This window comes from Carcharodon carcharias, chromosome 34 (genome assembly GCF_017639515.1).
Source record: "Carcharodon carcharias isolate sCarCar2 chromosome 34, sCarCar2.pri, whole genome shotgun sequence".
In the NCBI taxonomy this organism is placed as follows: Eukaryota; Metazoa; Chordata; class Chondrichthyes; order Lamniformes; family Lamnidae; genus Carcharodon; species Carcharodon carcharias.
This window is the reverse complement of record NC_054500.1, coordinates 15,115,584-15,139,129: the sequence shown is the minus strand read 5'-3', so window position 1 is coordinate 15,139,129 and position 23,546 is coordinate 15,115,584. Positions and strand designations below refer to the sequence as shown.

The 23,546-nt window shown below is 44.1% G+C and overlaps 1 protein-coding gene across 2 annotated transcripts in view; it reads right to left on the bottom strand.

The window, feature by feature from the left end:
- Positions 1 to 5,954: 5,954 nt before the first annotated feature.
- Positions 5,955 to 23,546, bottom strand: part of clptm1 (CLPTM1 regulator of GABA type A receptor forward trafficking) — a 50,501-nt gene continuing 32,909 nt past the window's right edge. For both annotated transcript variants that reach the window (XM_041179279.1, XM_041179281.1), the window contains 6 exons: positions 22,152 to 22,245; positions 20,316 to 20,506; positions 15,487 to 15,582; positions 12,096 to 12,231; positions 9,311 to 9,478; positions 5,955 to 6,832 (listed from right to left, as the gene is read on the bottom strand). In XM_041179279.1, the coding sequence (XP_041035213.1) occupies positions 6,666 to 6,832; positions 9,311 to 9,478; positions 12,096 to 12,231; positions 15,487 to 15,582; positions 20,316 to 20,506; positions 22,152 to 22,245 (852 nt within the window). In that variant the 3' untranslated portion in view covers positions 5,955 to 6,665. The remainder of the gene's footprint in view (positions 6,833 to 9,310; positions 9,479 to 12,095; positions 12,232 to 15,486; positions 15,583 to 20,315; positions 20,507 to 22,151; positions 22,246 to 23,546) is intronic.

Sequence of the window (23,546 nt, the reverse complement as noted above, 5' to 3'; positions counted from 1 at the left end):
TGCTGCTGGCGTTGCTGCTGGTTATGTTCCCGCTGCTGCTGCTGTTGCTGCTGGTTATGTTCCCACTGCTGCTGGTGTTGCTGCTGGTTATGTTCCCACTGCTGCTGGTGTTGCTGCTGGTTATGTTCCCACTGCTGCTGGTGTTGCTGCTGGTTATGTTCCCGCTGCTGGTGTTGCTGCTGGTTATGTTCCCACTGCTGCTGGTGCTGCTGCTGGTGATGCTCCCACTGCTGCTGGTGCTGCTGCTGGTTATGTTCCCACTGCTGCTGGTGCTGCTGCTGGTTATGTTCCCACTGCTGCTGGTTATGCTCCCACTGCTGCTGGTGCTGCTGCTGGTTATGCTCCCACTGCTGCTGGTGTTGCTGCTGGTTATGCTCCCACTGCTGCTGGTGTTGCTGCTGGTTATGTTCCCACTGCTGCTGGTGTTGCTGCTGGTTATGCTCCCACTGCTGCTGGTGTTGCTGCTGGTTATGTTCCCACTGCTGCTGGTGCTGCTGCTGGTGATGCTTCCACTGCTGCTGTTGCTGCTGGTTATATTCCCACTGCTGCTGGTGCTGCTGCTGGTTATGTTCCCACTGCTGCTGTTGCTGCTGCTGGTTATGTTCCCACTGTTGCTGGTGCTGCTGCTGGTTATGTTCCCACTGCTGCTGGTGCTGCTGCTGGTTATGTTCCCACTGCTGCTGGTGCTGCTGCGGGTGATGCTCCCACTGCTGCTGGTGCTGCTGCTGGTGATGCTCCCACTGCTGCTGGTGCTGCTGCTGGTTATGTTCCCACTGCTGCTGGTGCTGCTGCTGGTGATGCTCCCACTGCTGCTGGTGCTGCTGCTGGTTATGTTCCCACTGCTGCTGGTGCTGCTGCTGGTTATGTTCCCACTGCTGCTGGTTATGCTCCCACTGCTGCTGGTGCTGCTGCTGGTTATGCTCCCACTGCTGCTGGTGTTGCTGCTGGTTATGCTCCCACTGCTGCTGGTGTTGCTGCTGGTTATGTTCCCACTGCTGCTGGTGTTGCTGCTGGTTATGCTCCCACTGCTGCTGGTGTTGCTGCTGGTTATGTTCCCACTGCTGCTGGTGTTGCTGCTGGTTATGTTCCCACTGCTGCTGGTGTTGCTGCTGGTGATGCTCCCACTGCTGCTGGTGTTGCTGCTGGTTATGCTCCCACTGCTGCTGGTGTTGCTGCTGGTTATATTCCCACTGCTGCTGGTGTTGCTGCTGGTTATGCTCCCACTGCTGCTGGTGTTGCTGCTGGTTATGCTCCCACTGCTGCTGGTGTTGCTGCTGGTTATGCTCCCACTGCTGCTGGTGTTGCTGCTGGTTATGTTCCCACTGCTGCTGGTGCTGCTGCTGGTTATGTTCCCCCTGCTGCTGGTGCTGCTGCTGGTTATGTTCCCACTGCTGCTGGTGTTGCTGCTGGTTATGTTCCCCCTGCTGCTGGTGCTGCTGCTGGTGATGCTTCCACTGCTGCTGTTGCTGCTGGTTATATTCCCACTGCTGCTGGTGCTGCTGCTGGTTATGTTCCCACTGCTGCTGTTGCTGCTGCTGGTTATGTTCCCACTGTTGCTGGTGCTGCTGCTGGTTATGTTCCCACTGCTGCTGGTGCTGCTGCTGGTTATGTTCCCACTGCTGCTGGTGCTGCTGCTGGTTATGTTCCCACTGCTGCTGGTGCTGCTGCTGGTTATGTTCCCACTGCTGCTGGTTATGTTCCCACTGCTGCTGTTGCTGCTGCTGGTTATGTTCCCACTGCTGCTGGTGCTGCTGCTGGTTATGTTCCCCCTGCTGCTGGTGTTGCTGCTGGTTATGTTCCCACTGCTGCTGGTGCTGCTGCTGGTTATGTTCCCCCTGCTGCTGGTGCTGCTGCTGGTTATGTTCCCACTGCTGCTGGTGCTGCTGCTGGTTATGTTCCCCCTGCTGCTGGTGCTGCTGCTGGTTATGTTCCCACTGCTGCTGGTGCTGCTGCTGGTTATGTTCCCACTGCTGCTGGTGCTGCTGCTGGTTATGTTCCCCCTGCTGCTGGTCCTCATCGAAGCTCCAAGGTGGAGTTGCATTTGCTGCTCCCGTGCTGTGGGGAAGGCTAACAGCAGGGAAACACAGATGGTGATGCCCTAAGTGTCTCCTGTTCAGTATAAACTTTTAGCCGAACTTAGGACTGAAATAAAAACAAAAAAAAAAACTGCGGATGCTGGAAATCCAAAACAAAAACAAAAATAGCTGGAAAAACTCAGCAGGTCTGGCAGCATCTGCGGAGAGGAACAGTTAACGTTTCGAGTCCGTATGACTCTTCAACAGAACTAAGGAAAAATAGAAAAGAGGTGAAATATAAGCTGTTTAGGACTGAAATTGTTGACACACGAATGCATCGCAGGTTGGATATGGCTGTGGCTCTTCAGCATCACTGCTTGAAAGCTTCCCGGCCTGCCGGTTTTGCTGGACAATCGCTCACCCTCTCTCACCTTACTGACCCCGGGTTGGCCCCACTGGAAAGAGGAAAAGCTCGAGGAGGAAGGGGTGCTCCAGTTGTTACCTCAGTGGTGCAGAGTTAGATAAGCTGGAGTGTGACCCTCAATCCCTGACATCCCAGTCTACATCACCGGGCGAGGCCCCTCAGGATAAAGAGACAAGGCTCATCCTCTGGCGTCAGCTGGCTCTGAGGTAGCTGTGGATCTGGGATTACGTTGAATCCCCCCCCAGGCACCACCAGCTACTGCTGGTGAGTCCTTTAGAGAAGAATCACTGCCCCTCTGGTGACACCAACTCAGCCGCGGACCATCGCATTCCATTTGGCACCAGTTCGGTTGGGGTTGGTACCCTGAGAGGTCTCAGCCCACTCAGGGTACTGGAGCGTCTCCCTCCTTGAGATCTTCCTGTTCAGTCCCAAGGGTGAGGGTCAGTTGATGTCAGTCAGAGATGACTGTGTGGATTAGCCCCTTCGTGCCATTCCAATTTGCACCAAGCAGTGCCAAGCTGAGCCCGAAATTGCGGGCGAGGTTGGTCCTTGATTCCATTGCTTCACATAACCACTTGGGACTTTATACTGGGTCCAGCAAACATTTGATGATTTTTACCCAAGCGAGAGTAACACAAACACGGCCAATGATGTTCAGCAACTGAATAGTGACAGAACAGGACATGGGCACCAAATTCACAAACTGACAGTGAGATGGTCAGCCAGGGACTCCAATGAAGGACCCGAGAGTGAGACTTAGTATTGATCAGAAATCAGGCTCCAGGAATCCGACTGCCTGTAAGCAATACAATGGAGGATTTACCTGTGACAAAAATAAAAATATCCTACCCTACCCTTGATCCATATCCCTTTATAAACTTCAGAACATAGGAACTGGAAGAGCCCATTCAGTTCCTTGGGCTTGTTCTGCTGTTCAGTTAAATCATTGATCTTTATCTTAACTCAATCCACATATCTTGCTTTCATGTCCCATAAGAATTAACATAAATCTATCAGCCTAATTTTTAAAGTCTTCAATTAACTTTCCCGAAAATGATTTTTGGGGTGGACGGTTTGTGATTTCCACTATGTGATGAGAGATGCTTCCTGAACTGTCTAACTGTAAGAATCAGCCCATTGCTCTGGATTCCCTCAGCAGCAGAAATAATTTCTCCCGATTTAATCTATTACATCATGATTAAATCTTAAACACCTAGATCGACCATTAAGCTTCTACTCTCGAATGTACGCAACCTCAGTGTATGCAAGATGTCCCTGCAATTTAACCCTCTAATCCCCAGTGTCATTCAGTTGAATGTACACGACACACCCCCTCCAGGAATAATATATCCTTCCTGAGAATGCAGTGCCAGAAACTGAATGCAATACTCCAGATGAGGTCTGAACCAGACTATTGTAGCACAGCTTCTAACCATTTGAATTCCGATCTCTTGGAGATGAAAACTAACATTTCGTGAGGTTTTTAAGTTACTTTTTTGGCTTGTCCATCAGTTCCCAGCTTCTCATCATTTAGCAATTTTCTTATCCCTCTTTCTTAGGCCCAAAGTGGATGACCTCCCACTTCCCCACGTTGAACTCCAGCTGCCGCACTTTTGCCCACTCAGTCTATCAATGTTTCCACACCCACCTCTTCCACTCACTGTGGCACCTGTCTTAATGCTGTCAGCAAACTTGAATACCTGGCTCGCTATCCCTTCTCACTTATTGAGAAACATGGTGAAAAGCGGAGGTCCTGGTGCAAATTCCTGGGAACACCACTTGTCACCACGTCCTGTTAATCAGGTTAAATTCTCATATCCTATACTCCGTCTCCTATCTCCCAACCAATTCCCAGCCCACATCACAAAGTTATCTCCAATTCCACCTATTCTCATTTTTCCTGTAGTCTGCAATGCGGAACCTGATAAACTGCTTCAATGTCCAAATGGACGACATGTAAAGAGAACTCCCTCTCCGCCATATTAATGACCTCCTCAAACTTCTATAACTAGGTTAGTCAGATATGACCTGCCCTTTACAAAGCTATGCAGACTTAATTTGCTTACTTAATGAGGAATGCGGTGGAAGATTAATAGTGTTAAAGAATCAGGATATAATTAAGAGCAGGGCATAAGCACTAAACTCACAGACTGGCAGCGAGATGGTCAAATCAGGGACTCCAATGAAGGACCTGAGAGTGGGTCTTCGGTACCCGATTTCCTACGAGCAATCACATGGAAGATTTATTCATGGTTACAAATACAACCACATTTCACGATGATATGCATTGTGAGGCCTGAACTCTGGTGTTATGGTTTGACCCCCTCCCCACTCCCCACCAGTTAAAGGGGCCACGCATTGATGAAATTATTTGGTAAACCCCTGGGCTTCATTTAGGGCACAATGACTTGCTGCACTCAAATGCAGTTACAGGTTTTCATGTGATCATATCTCAGAACAGAGAGCAGTGGGAATGGTCAGCGGTGGAATCCTTTGACTCCTACCACTGATGTCAAGTAGCAGTATAAATTTAACACAAGAGTCAGCCATTCTGCTCCACAGGCTTGTTTTGCCATTCATTTAGGTCATGGATGATCAGTATCTCAAATACTTTACACCCGGTCTTTGATCCATATTCCTTGATAAAACTTAGGAACAGGGAACAGTCCAATCAGCTCCTTGAGCCTGCTCCGCATTTCACTTAGGTCACTGTGGTTGATCAGAAAGGCTGAGAGGAGATTTGATAGAAGTGTTCAAAATCACGAGGGGTCTGGGCAGAGTAGATAGGGAGAAACTGTTCCCATTTATGAAAAAGGGTTGAGAACGAGGGTTCACAGATTTAGAGCAAAAGCCAGATGAAAAAAAATGTTTTTTTTGAGTGGTTAACGCCTACAATGCACTGCCCAAGGGTGTGGTAGAGGCAGGTTCAATTGGGAAGTAGTCTTATCTGAAGAGGAAAAATGTGCAGGGTTACAGGGAGAAGGCAGGGGAGTGGTACTAGGCGAGTTGCTCATTTGGAGAGGCAGTACAGACACGATGGGCCGAATGGCCTCCTTCTGCGCTGTAACAATTTTGCGGTATCTTCACTGAATTTAACCGGCTTGAATTCATATCCCACAATAATCTATCACTCTAGCTTTTCAAATTCTTTTATTTACCTAGTCAAAAAAACAGCTTTTTGGGGGAGCGGGATTCGTTTTCTTTCCTAATGAGTACTATCTCATTAACCAGACACCTCTTACCTCAAGTCCACGAGGCTGTGTTAAAAAAAAGGTTAAGGATTATCCGGAACCTAGCAGGTCCATAAAACCGAATATGTTAGTGTACATTGGCCCACCCCGAGAGGAGAATGGGGTGGTTCCATGCTCAGGTTTGGAGGGTGGGGGTGGGTGGGGGGGGGGGGGGGTGGGTTTGCTCGCTCAGGTTGGGGAGGTGGGTGGTGAATGGCTCCCTTGCAGCTCTAATGCGATGGTCTCAATCTTTAGTGATGGAAAAAAGCACCAGAGGCGGGGGAGTGTTTTTCAATCAACTAACCGCTACTTTTATTTTGGTGCCGTAACTTGGACACAAGTAAATCATGAAGAGTGAGCACTATCTTGAGTATTTTTGCACAAATATTTTTAAAATGGATTCTATTATTAGAAATAAACACCATATTCACAATAGGGTATATTCTGCTCAGAAATGCCCTGTTTAGGTCAGTACCACTAGGTGATACGTGGCCTTGAAAACAACACTTTCTTTTGACACTTTTTTCTTTATATGCAATTGGATTAAACCAGTAACAAATATTCACTAGCAAGTCTAACAAGTTCACATATATCCTGCTTCAAGATTAGTTCACAAATTAACATACGAGTGCTGATTGAAACAGGAATCAGAATTTCAGATGAATGAATAGAATCTTTATTTCTAAAATCTGTTAAGTTTTTCCCCCTAAACGAACAGAGGCTGCCTTTTGACAAATGGCTGCGATTTAAACGTTATTAGTAATTTAATGTACCAAATATTCCACAATGGAATACAGTGATTACAAAGTTATCATACTTAAATACAGATGTGTTTCAGAACAAATACAGTACAGCACATTAACCTGGACTCCAAATTCACTTTTCTTCAACAGGATTATATTAATACAAAATCAGGAAGTTGATTATTACAGTCCACGGTCTCACTTCCGCCTTTTCAGTGGAACATTAAACTTATGACAATACAAAGGTTTTCATTTAATCCTTTTTCTTCTCTTCCTCCGGTTTCTCCATTAGAGGTTTTGGGGAACTATTGTCTTTTGACACCTTCGCAGAGTCTTCACCACTTATCCCAAATTCGTTCATTCGAGTAGGATCAACGCGATAGATCCAACGTTGGTACAAGTAGATAAAAAACACCACATCTAGTTTGAAAGGAAACAAAAAAAAAAATAGAAACATTTCTTCAGGCATCCGAAAAGCCATAACAGCATCTGATCTATCTTTCCAATGAGACGCTAAACCAACTCGTTAAAGATCCCACGACACGATTTGAAGGAGAATTCTCCCCGGTGTCCAGATCAATTTTTATCCCTCAGGCAACACCCTCAACACATATTATCTGGTCATTGTGCCATTGCTGCTTGAGGGAGCTTGCTGTGTGCAAATCGGCTGCGGTTTTCCCCTACATTACAACAGTAAGTGCATTTCAATAGTACTTCATTGGTTCTAAAGTGTTTTGAGATGTCTTGAGGTTGTGAAAGGCGCTATATAAACGTAAGCTTTTCTTTCAGAGGATCACAGAACTGTTAGGGCACAGGGGATGGTCGTTCACCCCATTGTGTCTGCACCAGCTCCCCAAACCAGCAGCTCACTTAATACCATTCTCCCGTCCTTCCATGTGACCCTGCACGATCTTCCTTTTCAGATAACAGTCTAATTCCCTTTTGAATGCTTCGATTGAAGCTGCCTCCAACACACTCTCAGGCAGCGGATTCTAGACTGTAACCACTTGCTGTGTGAAAAAGTTTTTTTTTTCTTGTATTGCTTACAGAATTGTTCCAGCGCAAAAGGGGAAGATCGTGCTGATGCAATACGCTGCAAACTCAAGAGTGACCCCAAGGCGCCCCGAGGCACTTTGCAGAGTACTCGCAAGAGGAACAACAATGGCGTTTAGGGGGGTAAATTAAAAGTTTGGGAGAAACTTCAGAACCTGAAAAAAAAAGTGAGGGGGGGAGCAGGGCCTCCTACAGCTGGAGTACTGTGTGCAGTTCCGGTCGCCACATTATAGGAAGGATGTGATTGCACTGGAGGGGGTGCAGAGGAGATTCACCTGGATGTTGCCTGGGATGAAACATTTAAGTTATAAAGAGAAGTTGGATGGGCTTGGGTTGTTTTTGTTGGAGCACAGAAGACTGATGGGCGACCTGATCGAGGTGTACAAGATTATGAGGGGCATGGACAGGGTGGATAGGGAGCAGCTGTTCCCCTTAGTTGAAGGGTCAGTCACAAGGGGACAGAAGTTCAAGGTAAGGGGCAGGAGGTTTAGGGGGGATGTAAAGAAAAACTTTTTTACCCAGAGGGTAGTGACGGTCTGGAATGCGCTGCCTGGGAGGGTGGTGGAGGCGGGTTGCCTCACATCCTTTAAAAAGTACCTGGATGAGCACTTGGCACGTCATAACATTCAAGGCTATGGGCCAAATGCTGGTAAATGGGATTAGGTAGGTAGGTCAGTCAGGTGTAGGTCAGAACAGCCTTGATAGATGTGTTCCCAAATCAAGATGGTGTAAGACTTGAAGGGGAGTTTACAGGGTTTTTCCTTAAAACTTGTCCAAGAATTGTTGGCAAGGCCAGCATTTATTGCCCATCCTGAATGGTCCTGGAGATGGTGGGTGAGAAGATACACACTGCAGCCACAAGGGAGAAGATGGTGCACTGGGTGCAGATCAAGTGGGCCGCTCTGTCCTAGATGATGTGCTTTTATTTATGATTCTGTTCTTGACTGTTGGTGCTGGGCTTACTGAAGTGGAAATTATCCTATCACATTCCTGATTTACATCATATAGATGGTGGAAGAGTTTTGGGGAGTCAGGAGGCCAGTCATTTGCGCAGAATACTCAGTTTCAGACCTGTGCAGTATTTATGTGGCTTGGTCCAGTTCAGTTTCTGGTCAATGTCAATGGTGAAGGATTCAGCACTGGCAATGCCAATGAATGCGCAGAGGAGGTACTGAGATAAGCAATAGGAATGGGAGACAATGATTGTTGTGCAGGTAGGGTGGATAAAGGTGAAAGGTAAGTGAATGGTTAAAGTGCAGAGACTGATGGAGAGTCAAATGGAACTGAGAGAGAAATCTAAAAGATGCTCTAGTGTCAGAAGGAATTATTTTTCACAATGGATGCCACGGTCACCTGTTGTCATGTGACCAGTCTCTATATCCTCCAAGGTTTTAAAATGGTTTGGAAATTTGTGCTGTGCAGCTTTCAGAGCCAAGCTTTCAACAATATTCTAAAATCTGAACACCCCAAAGAATGAAGAAACTTCTGATTCTTTCTCCACAAACCAGTGCAAGTCTGAATCATTAACATGATCAATTTCATTTTGAAGGACTCAGTATCACTGGTGTATCTCTCTCCTCTAGAACTCCAATGCCAGAGGGTAGCAGACTAGCAGTCTGTCTGTTTTCTTACAAGTTAGCTGCTTGAGCCAGAGAAGCAGGAATTCCAAGTCCCACCTACTGATACATCACTAGCTTCACACTGAAAATGTCAGTAAACAAGTGAAACTTGCCAATGGAGGCAGCAGACATCTTCACTTTCTCTAATTGTTTCTGTGTGTGTGTGTGTGAGAGAGAGAGAGAAAGGGTCCGCTAATCAGTGAATTAATTTATATCAAACACTTACCATCTCTCAAACATCCTATTCTGTACATCATTGGCATTTTGATAACAAATGCAAAGAGATCATCAATAAAGGTATTTAGAGCTTTGTAGGTAAGCATCCTCCACGGGAGATGGGCTACTGACTTCAGTTTATAATTAATGAAAAGCTGTGGTGTCATTGTTATAAACCCTGAAGGAAGAAAACACAAAACAGACACTTATAATCTTTAGAATCATAGAATGATACATCACAGAGGGAGGCTATTCCGCCCATCATGCCTGCGCTACTCTTTGGAAGAGCTGTCTGATTAAGAACATAGGGACAAGGGAGAGGCTATCCAGCTCTGCCATTCGACAAGGACATGGCTGATCTCCAGCCTAACTCCATGTGCCTGCCTCTGCTGCATATCCCTTAATATCTTTGGATAACAAAAATCTATCAATCTCAAATTCAAAGAGCATCAATTGCCATTTGAGGAAGTGAGTTCCAAACTTCTATCACCCTTTGTATGAGGAACTGTTTATAATTTTACCCCTGCAATGACTGGTGCTAATTTTAGACCATTCTCCCTTTACAATTACAGAGCTTGAATACGTCAGGAAAATAAACCTTCAAGGGTGGCCGCAGAATTCTAATGTTTACAGCATGTTAGCTCCATCTCCCATGCAACAACTTTCAACGCATTTACCACACTGATGTGAAACCTACAAATGGCTGTAATGAGCACTGATCTGCATTCAACGTGCTAATCTCACACCCCTTATATTTAAACCCAGTGCGGTCATCTGGGTTTAGGGCATGGGAATGCTGAAGGTGGATGGGTGAAGCTCCACAAGTCATGTTGTGCAGCTTCAGCAAATGATTAAGCCTGTGGGTAAGGCTGAGTCCACAGCCTCAGCATACTGAACTTGACAATGGCAGTATACAAAAAGGTAATAAATATAATCAGGAGTTCACTGGCATCCAGACAGTGTAGTTATCAATACTACTCTTGCCACAAAATTGTAATAAATACCCAACCTAATACTATGAAGCAACTTGCATCGAGCCGGTATTTTAATTATTAACTGATGAATAGCATGAACACTCCCTTGCTTCCTCGCTTATAGCTCTGAGAGTTTTTCTCCTTCAAGTATTAATCCAATTCCCTTTTGCAAGTTAGTACTGAATCTGCTGCCTCCGCCCTTTCAGTCAGTGAGTTCCCAAGGATAATTCACTGTGTGTAAAATAAAAACATCTCTCATCTTGCGCCTCTGGTTTTTTTTTGCCAATAACCTAAAATCCGTATCCTCTGGTGACCGGACCTTCTGCCACTGAGAAACAGTTTCCCTTTATTCACTCTAACAAAATCCTTCATGACTCTGTACTAAATTTCCCCTGAATCTTCTTTGCTTCAAGAACAAAATTTAAACACAACTGAGAGCAATTATCAATGTTTCTTTCTTAAACGAGTAACAGATGTATAAGAGGTCAACGTCAGAGCAAAGAGCAAGTCAGTCTAACCCCTTCTTTCAGCACTCTGCAAGTGTTTCACTGTCATAGTTGTATTTTAATATTAGTTTAAAATGCTTCTACGTAAACACACAAATATAAGCTTAACTTTCTAGTTTAGTCTATGATTCAACAGAGAATTGCATTGCATTCACCAGGTATAGAAAGATTATATAACTTTTCTGCTCCTTAAAAGGCTGATTCAAACCAGTTTCACAGTCGTGTTCTGTTTAAAGGTCATTAGACTGAAACATTAACTCTGCTTCTGATTGTAAATTAACTAACTGGATTCATTAACAGGAGTTAAACAAGCTGCTCATCACTTTCTGAGAGGAGAGAATGTAAAAAAACATTTAAAAATCCCTTCACCAACAGTTTGCAAGATCCTCCTGTGCAAGTTTTAACTTTTCATTCAGGACCACCCTGGTTTTCATGATCCTTCTCATTCTGCCAGAGTTTAAATGTCACTTTTTCCCTTTCAAAATGGCTGGAATGCACATCAATGGCTTTTGGAATCTTTATGATCATCAAGTGGCCTTTGTTGACATCATCCAAATGAGGTTTTCCCCTACATAAATTAATATAAGGCTCCATTGATAGCCAGGCACTTCTACCTTAGACCTTATCCAACCTCAGCTTTACATATACAGAGAGTTTAATCAACAAGTATTTATACAAAAACCAACTAGCTGCCTCCACCCGTTGTAATCAGTGCTGATACCCTGAGTTACATTTCATGTACTTCACAGCATCAGTTGTCTATCAGAAGATACTCTTCTCTCCTAGCCCCACATAACTGGGAGCCAATTACAGCATCCCATCAAGATCAGGTAACTTACAATGAGAACTGAACCTGGGGCATTATGCCTCACCTCCATCCTAGACTCTACCAACTCTACTGTAGTGACCCCACCCCCGACCCCCCCACTGACGACTAATCTCAATAAAACCTTGTTTATTTTATAAAAATTTCAGTCCTTTATTCGAACTGTGCAATGTTCCAAACCACAAGGCTCTGGTGAAAATAATTGAAATCTGTTTTGTTCTATATACTGTGCGTTCTTTTGAGTTCCTTCCCCCTCCCATTGCCAAAGACTCAACATTAAACCCCGTAAAGCGATTAACAAATCATAACCCCCCCTGTGGGGTTCAGCACCAAACTTAAATCACGGAATTAATTCATCAGGTTATGATCAGGTGATAGAATAGGATTGAGGTCAGTAAGTCAAGTGAACAGGTTACAAATGGTGAATTGGACAAAGTTCTATAGTCTGCTCCATTTTCGAGCAAGTTTTTGCAAGTTATTTATACTCACCAAATGTCAATAAGAAACCATACAGCATGCTCAATACCCAGGAATACCAGCTTTTGTGCTCCATATACAATAAGCTATAGATAGCATAGCAGCCCAACAGTGGGAACAGAATCCAAGACAAATATTTAAACGCCATCTGAAAAAGAACAAAGTATAAATCATTAACCACCGAATAATCTATTCAAAGATTAGAACATCCTACAGGCTATTAGTGACACAATTATAATTGGTGACGAAATTTGTGCACCTTTGTAAGTTTGCTTTAAATTTTGTCTTTGTTTTTTGCAGTTTCCCTTTAAGGGGCTGCTTTTTAATTTGTCCCTCGATTTGTTAATTTAGTTTATTTGTTTTGTAACAAAAGAGTTACCCCAAATGACAGAGTTTTATAAACAGGCATCCAGTTTTTTTTTTGAATCAAGGAAATCTCACCATATTTCCACTGTCCAGACCTCCAGATTTATCTTTTAAGATAAAAGGAGACATAAGGATGGGAAATTTACTGAACTTTCTCCTGGCAAGGAAAATCACTAAATATCCATTGTGTATTTCAGTGAATTTCTAATCACCTCATCTACTCATCTCTTGGAAATGACAGGCCTACATTCTCCCAAGTTACATTTACAACACTAAACGGAGCTGTCAACATACATGAATTTACAGAACACAAACAGACCAAGTTTACAATCCACACATGCCCTTCGCCCACTTCATCTCACCCTATCAAGTTATTCTTCTATTCCTTTATCCCTCATATACTGATCTAACTTCCTCTTAAATGCACCTATTCTATTCCCTCCAGCCATGCCATGTTGTTTATTTAAGTTATTCTTTCATGGGATGCAGGTGTTGATGGCTGGGCCAGCATTTATTGCCCATTCCTAATTTCCCTCGAGGTGGTGGTGGTGAGCCACCTTCTTGAACCGTTGCAATCCATGGGGTGTAGGTACACCCACAGTGCTGTTAAGGAGGGTGCTCTAGGATTTTAACCCAGCGACAGTGAAGGAACGGCAATAAAGTTCTGAGTCAGGATGATCTGTGTCTTGGAGGGGAACTTGCAGGGGTGCTGTTCCCATGCATCTGCTCTCCTTGCCCTTCTAAGCTGTCGAGGTCACGAGTTTGGAAGGTGCTGTCAAAGCAGCCTTGGTGAGTTGCTGCAGTGCATCTTGTCGATCCTACTGTGTGTCAGTAGTGGAGGGAGTGAATGGTTAAGGTGGTGGATTGGGTGCTGATCAAGCGGGCTACTTTCTCCTGGATGATGACAAACTTCTTGAGTGTTGTTGGAGCTTCACTCATCCAAGCAAGTGGAGAGTTTACCATCACACTCCTGACATGTATCTTGTAGATGGTGGACAGGCTTTGGGGACTCAGGTAGTGAGTTACTCACTGCAGAATTCCTAGCCTCTGACCTGCTCTTGTAGCCACAGTATTTATATGGCTGGTTCAGTTCAGTTTTGGTCAATGGTAACCCCCAGGATGTTGATAGTGGCAAGCCGCACATTAGGAGGTTTCATTCGGATTCCCCACTGGATTTATTTGAGGGGTAAAGAGGGAGGATTGAACACCAAGCCCAGGAAACTCTCAAAGTTTGCTGGATCTCCTTTGACATGAATTGGTGCAGGCCAAAGTAAATGTATGGAGGAACAGCACAGAAAGAGGCCATTTGGCCTATCAAGTCTATACGGCTCTCTGTAGAGCAATCCAGTTAGTCCCAGACCCCCACTCTCCCCCGTAGCCCTGCAAGTTTATTTCCCTCAAGGGCCCACCCAATTTTCTTTCTTCATGGGCCTGACTGCCAGGTCATGACCATTTGCTGCATGAAGGAGTTATTCCTCACATCCCCTCTGCATCTCTTGCTTAATAACTTAAATCTGTGCCCCCTACTCCTTATATCATCAGCTAATGGAACAGATTTCCTTTGTACACCTTATCTAAACCTCTCGGTTTTCTATACACTATCAGACCATGCCTCAATCTCCAGAGCAACGCCAGCTTATCCAACCTTAACTTTGTAGCTAAAATCTCTCAGCCCTGGAACCGTTCTGTTAAATCTCTTCTACATCCTCTTGAGGGCCCTCACATCCTTCCTAAAGTGTGGTGACCAGGACTGGATGCAGCTCTCTAGTTATGGCCTAACAGGGCTTTATAAGGGTTCAGTGTAACTTCCCTGCTTCTGCGCTTTGGAGGATGAGGTAGAGGCAGAAAAGACCACAATTGTTAGAGCTTCAAATCAGTTCTTTGCTATTAAAGACAATGTCACCATGGGATTACAACCTGAGCCCTCTGGCAATCAGGGGAACATGAGGCAGCCACAATGGGAGACATTGGGTCCGCTCTTGGAGCTTTTAGAGCACCGATGTCTTTCTTTCATTCAAAGGCCACACCAGGTCCAGAAGGTGCACCAGTTTCTGGATGGAGTGCTAGATGTATTTTGATACTGACACACCTGATTACTGTGGCTTCCTCTTCCCATACCATACAGCAATGAGATTACACCACTGCTAGCTGGCACTGAAGATTTTCAGCAGAAGGAAGCTGTTTGAGCCCGAGATCTCACAGCTTCTTCCTCAACTCCGTCAGCTTATGGACAAAAGCAACTTGCTCCACAATTTCAACAAGCAACTGTCTGCAGCCTAAACCAATGCTTCCCACCTAATTCTGCAATCTTAATTTTGCACTTTTGCAAACCGGGTTTGCCAGTGGCATACCAAGGCGGCGTACTTTCTTCCGAGGTGACGCGCTGGGTCTTTAGGACATGCGACTGAGGATAGAGTTGGAAACAGACTGCCAAGGAAATAATGTAAATAGCCTTATTTCACTCTGGAGCTTCGTATACAGGTAGCGTACCTCAAACCTGGCTACCCGATAACCAGCAGCATCCAAAAACCGGACATTTTTGTAGTAGAGAACTTTACTGCTTGAGCTATCGCATGCTGCTTTCCGTCTGCCTGAAAAATGCTTGCCCAGGTGAACGTCCACAAAGAAAACAATAAATCAATTGGCGTAAAGCAATTTGAGAAACCGGTCATTTTTGACATGGCGCCACTGGTCGGACACTGTACTGGTTGAGCCCAACTCGGGGTTGGTTCTTGCTTAGAGCACGAGGAGCTTATCGTTGCTTACTCCCTCTGATTCTGATTGGCAACACGCCCTCAAAACATCAAAAGCCAGACACAAACTGCTAACTGATACTGCATGAGAACCAGCTGTTCTGATAGACTGAACTCTGTGGCTAAACCCTATTACACGTTAACACGCTGGATGTCCAAAATCCAGGAAAATCCAAAATCCGGCATGGTCACGGTCCCGAGAGTGCCGGGTTTGGAGTACCGTACCTGTATTTTAAAACATACTCAACAGCTTTAAGCAATTATAAACACAGCTTCATACTCACATCATCATAGTTCTTAGTCGAGGACTGTACATATGTTGATTTGTCCTTTAATGTCAAGCGGGGGAAGATCCCTGCCACTTTATTATCTCGGTCAATCTATAACAAAAAAAGTTCCAATCACATTACCTACAATAATTTCAAAAGCTTATGAGTGTCTTTAAGAGAAAAACTAGGTGCTCCCTGAGCACTTTGTGCAGGTATGGTTAAGCTATCGCTGCTTTTACTGTTCAGAATTATAGAACGGTGAAGGACTGCGAACAACTTCTACATTCAAGAAACAAGCAGCAATTATTTGTCCCACTGTACTAAATAGGATTACAACCCAGCCCCTGACCTCTTTCTTTGCACTCAGGGAACATGAGAGGCGCACGGTCAGAGAGTGGAGACTTAGGCCTGTATGAGACAGAGACCGAGTCATTATGCTTGGGAATTTGGTTCAAAGTGGGAAAGAGGTGCTTTGGGTAAGGTTTGCTGCAAGAAGTGAAGTGTGCTGAGTGGGGAGTTCGGTGAAGGGCAGGGAGGAGGTGCTTTTACTCCTCTACTCTTTCTCAGCCGCCAGTATTTGATTCCCACTCTGGTGCAGCAGGAGCAGATAAACCAAAACTGGTATTATTAGTTTTATCAGCATTGTAAGTACTGTATTTTTTTATCAATATTGCAAGGTTCACTGGCAGTGCCAAAACCCACTGGACAGTGTAGACTTTAGTTATAATTAATTAGCAATTATATTGCAAATGGCAGGGCAGGTGATGTGCTGTGACTGCAGGATGTGGGAGCTTTTGGATACCGGTGTCATCCAGGGCAAACACATCTGCAGTGTTTGCAGCCACAGGAACTTCAGCTCCGAGTTATTGAGCTAGAAGCCGAGCTGCAGACACTGCGGCAAATTGGGGTGTCGTGGGGTGGGGAAAGAGTTACCTGGACACTTTATTCCAGAAGGCGGTCACACCCCATAGGATAGACTCTTCTGATTTGGTCAGTGGTCAGGGACAGGAGGGCGTGCCTGCAAGTGAGGCAGGTAAGGGGGCACAGAGGGCAGGAGTGCAGGTGCCTCAGCCCTTGCAATTGTCCAACAGGTTTCAGGATCTTCAGCTTGTTCGGATGAGAGTGGGGGCTGCAGGGTGGATGAATTAATTGGCCATGGCACTGTGGTACAGGAAGCCATTCAATCGGAGGGAGGGGTTACAAGGAATGTAGTGATAGTAGGGGACAGTATAGTCAGAGGGATTGACACCGTTCTATGCAGCAAAGAGCGTGGGTAACAGACAGCTGTGTTGCCTGCCTGATGCCAGGGTTCGAGGCATCTGCTCGGAGCTGGAATAAAAGGATCAAACCAAAGGCTCTGTGTCTGAATGCACGAAGCATTCGAAACAAAACAGATGAACTGAGAGCGCACATAGAAATAAAGAAGTGCAATTTGATAGCCATTACAGAGACATGACTGCAGGAGGACATAGTTTGGGACCTGAATATTAAAGGGTATAGGACATTTAGGAAGGACAGGAAGCAAGGAAAAGGTGGAGGGGTGGCTCTGTTAGCTAACGATGGTATTGGCACAATAGAGAGGGATGACCTAAGTTCAGGAAACCAGGATGTAGAAGTGATTTGGGTGGACATGAGAAATGGTAAAGGCAAGAAGACACTTGTGGAAATCGTGTACAGGCCCCCTAATAATAACCACATGGTAGGATGGAGCATAAAGGAAGAAATAAAAGGAGCTTGTCAGAAAGTCACAGGGATCATCATGGGAGATTTTAATCTACATGTAGACTGGAAAGGTCAGATGGGCAAAGGTAGTCTAGGTGGGAAGTTCATAGAATGTTTCTATGATAATTTCTTAAAACAGCATGTCCTGGAGCCAACCAGAGAGCAGGCTAACCTAGACCTGGTATGGTGCAACGAGATGGTATTAATTAATAACCACATAGTGAAGGTGCTCCTAGGTAGCAGCGATCATAATATGATTGAATTTTACGTTCAGTTCGAGGGAGAGAGAAGTGGGTCTGAGACTACGTTTTTAAACTTAAATGAGGGCAATTATAAGGGCATGAAAGCAGAGCTGGCTAAAGTGAATTGGCATATTAGATTAAGGGATGCAGTGGCAAACATTTAAGAGGGTATTTCAGAATGCACAGATTAGATACATTTCAACAAGTAAGAAAAAGTCCAAGGGATGGACAGACCATCCGTGTTAGCTAGAAAGGCTAAAGATAGTATCAAGCGTAAAGAAAAAGTATATGATTGTGCAAAGATAGGTGGAAGGCCAGAAGACTGGACCGAATATAAAGAACAGCAAAGGATGACTAAAAGATTAATAAGGAGGGAGAAATTAGAGTACGAGCGAAGGCTAGCCCAGAAATATAAAAACAGATTGAGAGAGTTTTATAACTATTTTAAAAAGAAACGAGTTAACAAAGTGAATGTTGGTCCTATAGAGTGAGAGTCTGGAGGGTTGATCATGGAAATCAAGGAAATGACAGATGAATCGAACAGATATTTTGCATCAGTCTTCACTATAGAGGATACAAGTAACATCCCACAGGCAGCTGTAAATCTGGAAATGGAAGATAGGGGGGGAACTCAGGAAAATTACAATCACCAGAGAAGTGGTACTGAGTAAATTGTTGGAGCTGTGGGCTGATAAGTGCCCGGGTTCTGATGGACTTCATCCTAGGGTCTTAAAAGAAGTGGCTAGTGAAATAGTTGAATGCATTGGTTTTAATTTTCTGAAGCTCCCTACATTCGGGGAAGGTCCCATCAGATTGGAAGATAGCAAACGTAACTTCGTTATTTAAAAAGGGAAGGAGACAGGAAACAGGTAACTGCAGGCCAGTTAGTGTAACATCTGTCATAGGGAAAATGTTAGAAGCTATTATTAAAGAAGCTATAGCAGGACACTTGGATAAGTCCAAGGCAATCAGGCAGAGTCAAAATGGTTTTGTGAAAGGGAAATCATGTTTAACCAACATATTAGAGTTCTTTGAGGAAGCAACATGTGCTGTGGATAAAGGGGAACCGGTTGATGTACTGTACTTAGATTTCCAGAAGGCATTTGATAGAGTACCACATCAAAGGTCATTACAGAAAATAAAAGCTCATGATACAGGGATAACACATTGGCATGGAAAGAAGATTGGCTGGATAACAGGAAGAAGAGAATAGGCATAAATGGGACTTTTTTAGGTTGGCAGGATGTAACAAGTGGTGTGCCACAGGGATCAGTGCTGGGACCTCAACTGTTTACAATTTATGTAAATGACTTGATTGAAGGAATTGAAGGGATAGTTGCCAAATTTGCTGATGCCACAAAAGACAGGTAGGAAAGTAAGTTATGAAGAGGACATAAGGAGGCTACAAAAAGATCTAGATAGGTTAAATGAGTGGGCAAAGATCTGGCTAATGGATTATAATGTGGGAAAATGTGAAATTGTCTGTTTTGACAGGAAGAATAAAAGACAAGCATATTATCTAAATGGTGAAAAATTGCAGAGCTCTGAGATGCAGAGAGATCTGGGCATCTTAGTGCATGACTCACAAAAGGTTAGTATGTAGGTACAGCAAGTAATTAGAAAAGCTAATAGAATGTTAAGATTTATTGTGTGGAGAACTGAATACAAAGTAGTAAGGTTATGCTTCAATTATACAGAGCGCTAGTGAGACTACGTCTGGAGTACAGTGTACGTTATTGGTCACCTCATTTAAGGGAGGATGTAAGCGTATTGGAAGCAGTTCAGAGAAGATTTACTAGACTCATACCTAGAATGGCCGGGTTCTCTTATTAGGGAAGGTTGGACAGACTAGTCTTGCATCCGCTGGAGTTTAGAAGAGTTAGCCTTGATTGAAACATATAAGATCCTGAGGGGTCTTGACAGTGAGGCTGTGGAGAGGATGTTTCCTCTTGTGGGAGAATCTAGAACAAGGGGTTACTGTTTAAAAATAAGGGGATGCCCACTTAAAACAGAGGTGAGGTGAAACTTTTTTCTCTCAGAGAGTCGTGAGTCTTTGGAATTTTTCCTTAAAAGGCAGCAGAGGCAGAGTCTTTGAATATTTTAACGCAGAGGTGGATCAATTCTTGGTAAGCAAGTGGGTGATAGGTTATCGGGGGTAGGCAGGATGTAGATTTGAGGTTACCATCAGATCAGCCATGATCTTATTAAATGGCGGAGCAGGCTCGAGGGGCCAAAGGGCCTACTCCATGTTCGTATGCATGTACATAACACTGGGCCCACTGTGGGATGCTGTGCAGCATCTGTTTCTTGCACTATCTTTTCTTGTTTCAGTTAATTAGATAGGGGCTGTATTGTAAGGGTGCACTGCAATATGTGTTATTGCAATAATGCATTTTATGAATGGACTGATTATTAAACTGTAAGAAAATATGCTGATAATCTCATTATAGTTTGTGGTTTATTTTAAAATAAAAAATACCGTTCAGTTAAAAACCCAAACTGGATTAATCATGCTGCAACATAATTCAAAATCTCCACCGGTTTTCAAAAATAATCATAAAGATCAATCACTAGCAACTGGCCTACGGCAGACCCAGACATGAGGTGAAAGGAACCTCTTGGTGGACAGCTTTTACAAGCAAAGTCACCTGATCCACCCAAGCATGTTACATGCAACACATTGTGTCTTCAATTACTAATGTACTGGAATCAAAATGGCATTTTCTAAGATAAATCAGGCTAATTATCTAAGATTGAATCAAGACTATCTGCTTCTTCAGTCTCCCTCAGGAGCTTCTTCCACAGGTTGGCCACTTGAAATACTGCTCCCACAAAGCACTGTTAAAAACTCTCCCCTGGAGTGGAAGAGAATATTCTTACCCGCACATCCATGACTTTTGTGATCTTCCAAAGATCGATCAAGAGGCCGATAAATACGCTGACTTGAACCACAAAGTTGGTTTCGTTGTCCAGGATGTAGAGCAATACAACGCCAGACTGGAAGACACCAAAAATCACCGAGCGCACAGAAAGCCCCTCCAGGGACTGACGGCTGTTCCAGAACTGAATGTCTGAAAAATTAGTTACATTGCTCTATTTACATCGAACATTCAAGTACAAAAACAGGTCATTTGGCCCAACTGGTATATGTCAGTGCTTACAACTCCATACCCCTCTTCATCCCACCCGATCAGCATATCTTTCTATTCCTTTCATGTACTTTTCTAGCTTCCCACTAAATAAATTTGTGCTATTTGCCTCAACTGCTCCATGTGGCAGCAAGTTCCATATTCTCTGGGTCAAGAAGTTTCTCCTGAATTCCTTATTGGATTTCTGCGTGACTATCTTATTTATGGTTCCTGGTTTTAATCTCTCCAAAAGTGGAAACATCTCTATACCTACCTGTCAGGTAGAGATATTAATGTATATGTTATTGGAAACTATTATTTTTTTAAATAGAGGTTTAGTCTGTGTGTGTGTTAATTGGATTAAAGCCAGCTAGTCTGCATAGAAAGAAGTAGGTTTGAAATGGTAATTAGATAAACAGGGGGGGCAATTTGCATTTTTAAATAGAGCATTCAAAGACTGGGAATGAAATTTTGCACCTAGCTAGGAGACTCCAAGCAAGATGTTTATGTTACTAATAAAACTGATGCAATGAAAGGGGTTTTATTGTTAGAAGAGGTAGAGTTCAAAGGGCCCGGTGATACAATGAGAATTTGGATTCAAAGGGACGGCTAGGCATAACCTGAGGAGTTTGTGTGTGCAGGTCAGAGGCATGTAAGATCTAAGCCTGTAAGCCTACAACTATCTGCAAAGGAACAAATTGAAAGGAACCTCATTCTGAATTCGTAAGGTGAAAATGCTTTGCCTGGTGGCTGGTTAATTGTACTGGTTATTGTTGCCTTAGTGGAGATTAATTTGTTACAAGTTATGATAGCCATGTGTATGTGTTTAATTTGTTGTAACTTAATAAATGCTTCATTTAGTTTGATATAAAAACCTCACAAGAACCGGTGGTCTTATTCCTGAATTTAGAGCTGCAGCTCAAAACATACCAATTGAAAATATAGGTTATGAAAGTTGTTTAAAGTTTCCCGCTGGGATTTTAAATAACTCTGCCTTTACAAACTGCTGAGTCATAACACTACCCTAACAAACTCCTTCATAATTTTGAAGACCTTGATTAGTTCACCCATCGGCCTTATCTATTCTAAAGAAAAGAACCCCAGCCTGTTCAGTCTTTCCTGATAGTTGTATCTTTGGTTCTGGTATAATCTGTGCAAATTTAAAAGGTTTCAGGCAATGGGCTTTTAAAATAATGATGGACCATCACAGGTTAGGATCAGTAAAGGACAGTTTCCAAATTTCAAGGTTTCTTAGCTCCTCCAATTCTATCCAATGATCAGCTGAGCCCTAAAGTCCAGGAAGATACCAACTTTGATCTCTGGTGTGAATTTAAAGGTCTCCGCTGAGGTGGGGGTAGAGCTACACGATTTCTCACAATAATCAGAATATAATCCCTGTAAAGGCAAGCCGCAAAGGTCTACAAAACAGATATAATGACGCGCAGCAAAGCACACAGCATAAGATTAACACTCAGGTCACTGTTATGTTGGGACTACTGGGATGAACACAGTTGTCTATCATACAATAGAGAAGCAGGTTACGCTGTAATTACGAAGTAAGCACAAACAAATTGCAGTTATGTCTCACCATTTTTGAAGGCTAGGAATTCAAACACACTGTGCACAATTGACACAATAATAGTTACTGCTAGGAGATAGGGATTGGTTTCCAACAAGGCAACCTGTGATAAGAGAATAGAGGAGGGTAATAAATTAAACAGAAAACTGTCCTAACAATACAAACAGATGTCTTTTTGCAAACTACAAAGAATAATTTAAGCCAAAATATACTTACCTGGCTTTCACTTAAATGCATCTATATCATTCAACTACTTTGTGCTTTTTGTTATTCTTTTTATTGGCACGCTGGCATCGATGGCAAGGTCAGCATTTACTGCACATCTCTAATTGCCCTCAAGAAGGTGGTGGTAAGCTGCAATCCATCTAGTGCAGGGTGCACCAGATGTTATTAGGAAGGGAGTTCCAGGATTTTGACCCAGCTAGTGAAGGAAGGGCAAACTAGTTCCAAGTCAGGATGGTGTGTGACTTGGAGGGAACTTGATGGTGATGGTGTTCCCATGTGCCTGTTGTCTTTGTTCTTCTGTGTGGGAGAGGTTGTGGGTTTGGAAGGTGCTGTCGAAGGAGGCTTAGTGAGTTGGTTATGGGATCACTTAGCTCTTGTCTATTGCATGCTGCTTCCATTGTTTGGCATGCAAAAAGTCCTGTGTTGTAACTTCACCTGGCTGACACCTCATTTTTAGGTATGCCTGGTGCTACGCCTGGCATGCCCTCCTGCAATTCTTCATTGAACCAGGGTGGATCCCTTGATGTGATGGTAATGATAAAGTGAGGGATATACTGGGCTGTGAGGTTACAGGTTGTGGTCGAGTACAATTCTGTTGCTGCTGACGGCCCACAGCACCACATGGGAGCCCAGTTTTGAGCTGCTAGATTTGTTCTGAATCTATCCCATTTAGCACAGTGGTGGTGCCACACAACATGATGGGTAGTATCCTCGGTATGACGGTGGGACTGTGTGTTCACTCCTACCAATACTCTTATGAACATTATCTGCAATAGGTAGATTGGTGAAGGCAAGGTTTAGGAGGTTTTTCCCTCCTGTTGGCTCCCTTACCTCCTGCTGCAGGCCCAGTCTGGCAGGTGTGCCCTTCACGATTTGACCAGCTCGGGACTTCATGTGCCCTTGCCACCCTCAGTGATTCTTCCATGGTCTTCAACGTGGAGGGTAGGTGGTAAACAGCAGGTTGCCGTGCCCATGTTGAGGACCCCCAAGGCAACTCCCTCCCAGCTGTATACCACTGTGCCACCACCTCTAGTGGGTCTGTCCTCTCTATGGGATAGGACATACCCAGGGATCATGATGGAGAGGTTTGGGATATTGGTGGCAAGGTATGATTCTGTGGGTAAAACTATCTCAGGTTCTTTGGGACAACTCTCCTAATTTTGGCATAATCCCACAGAT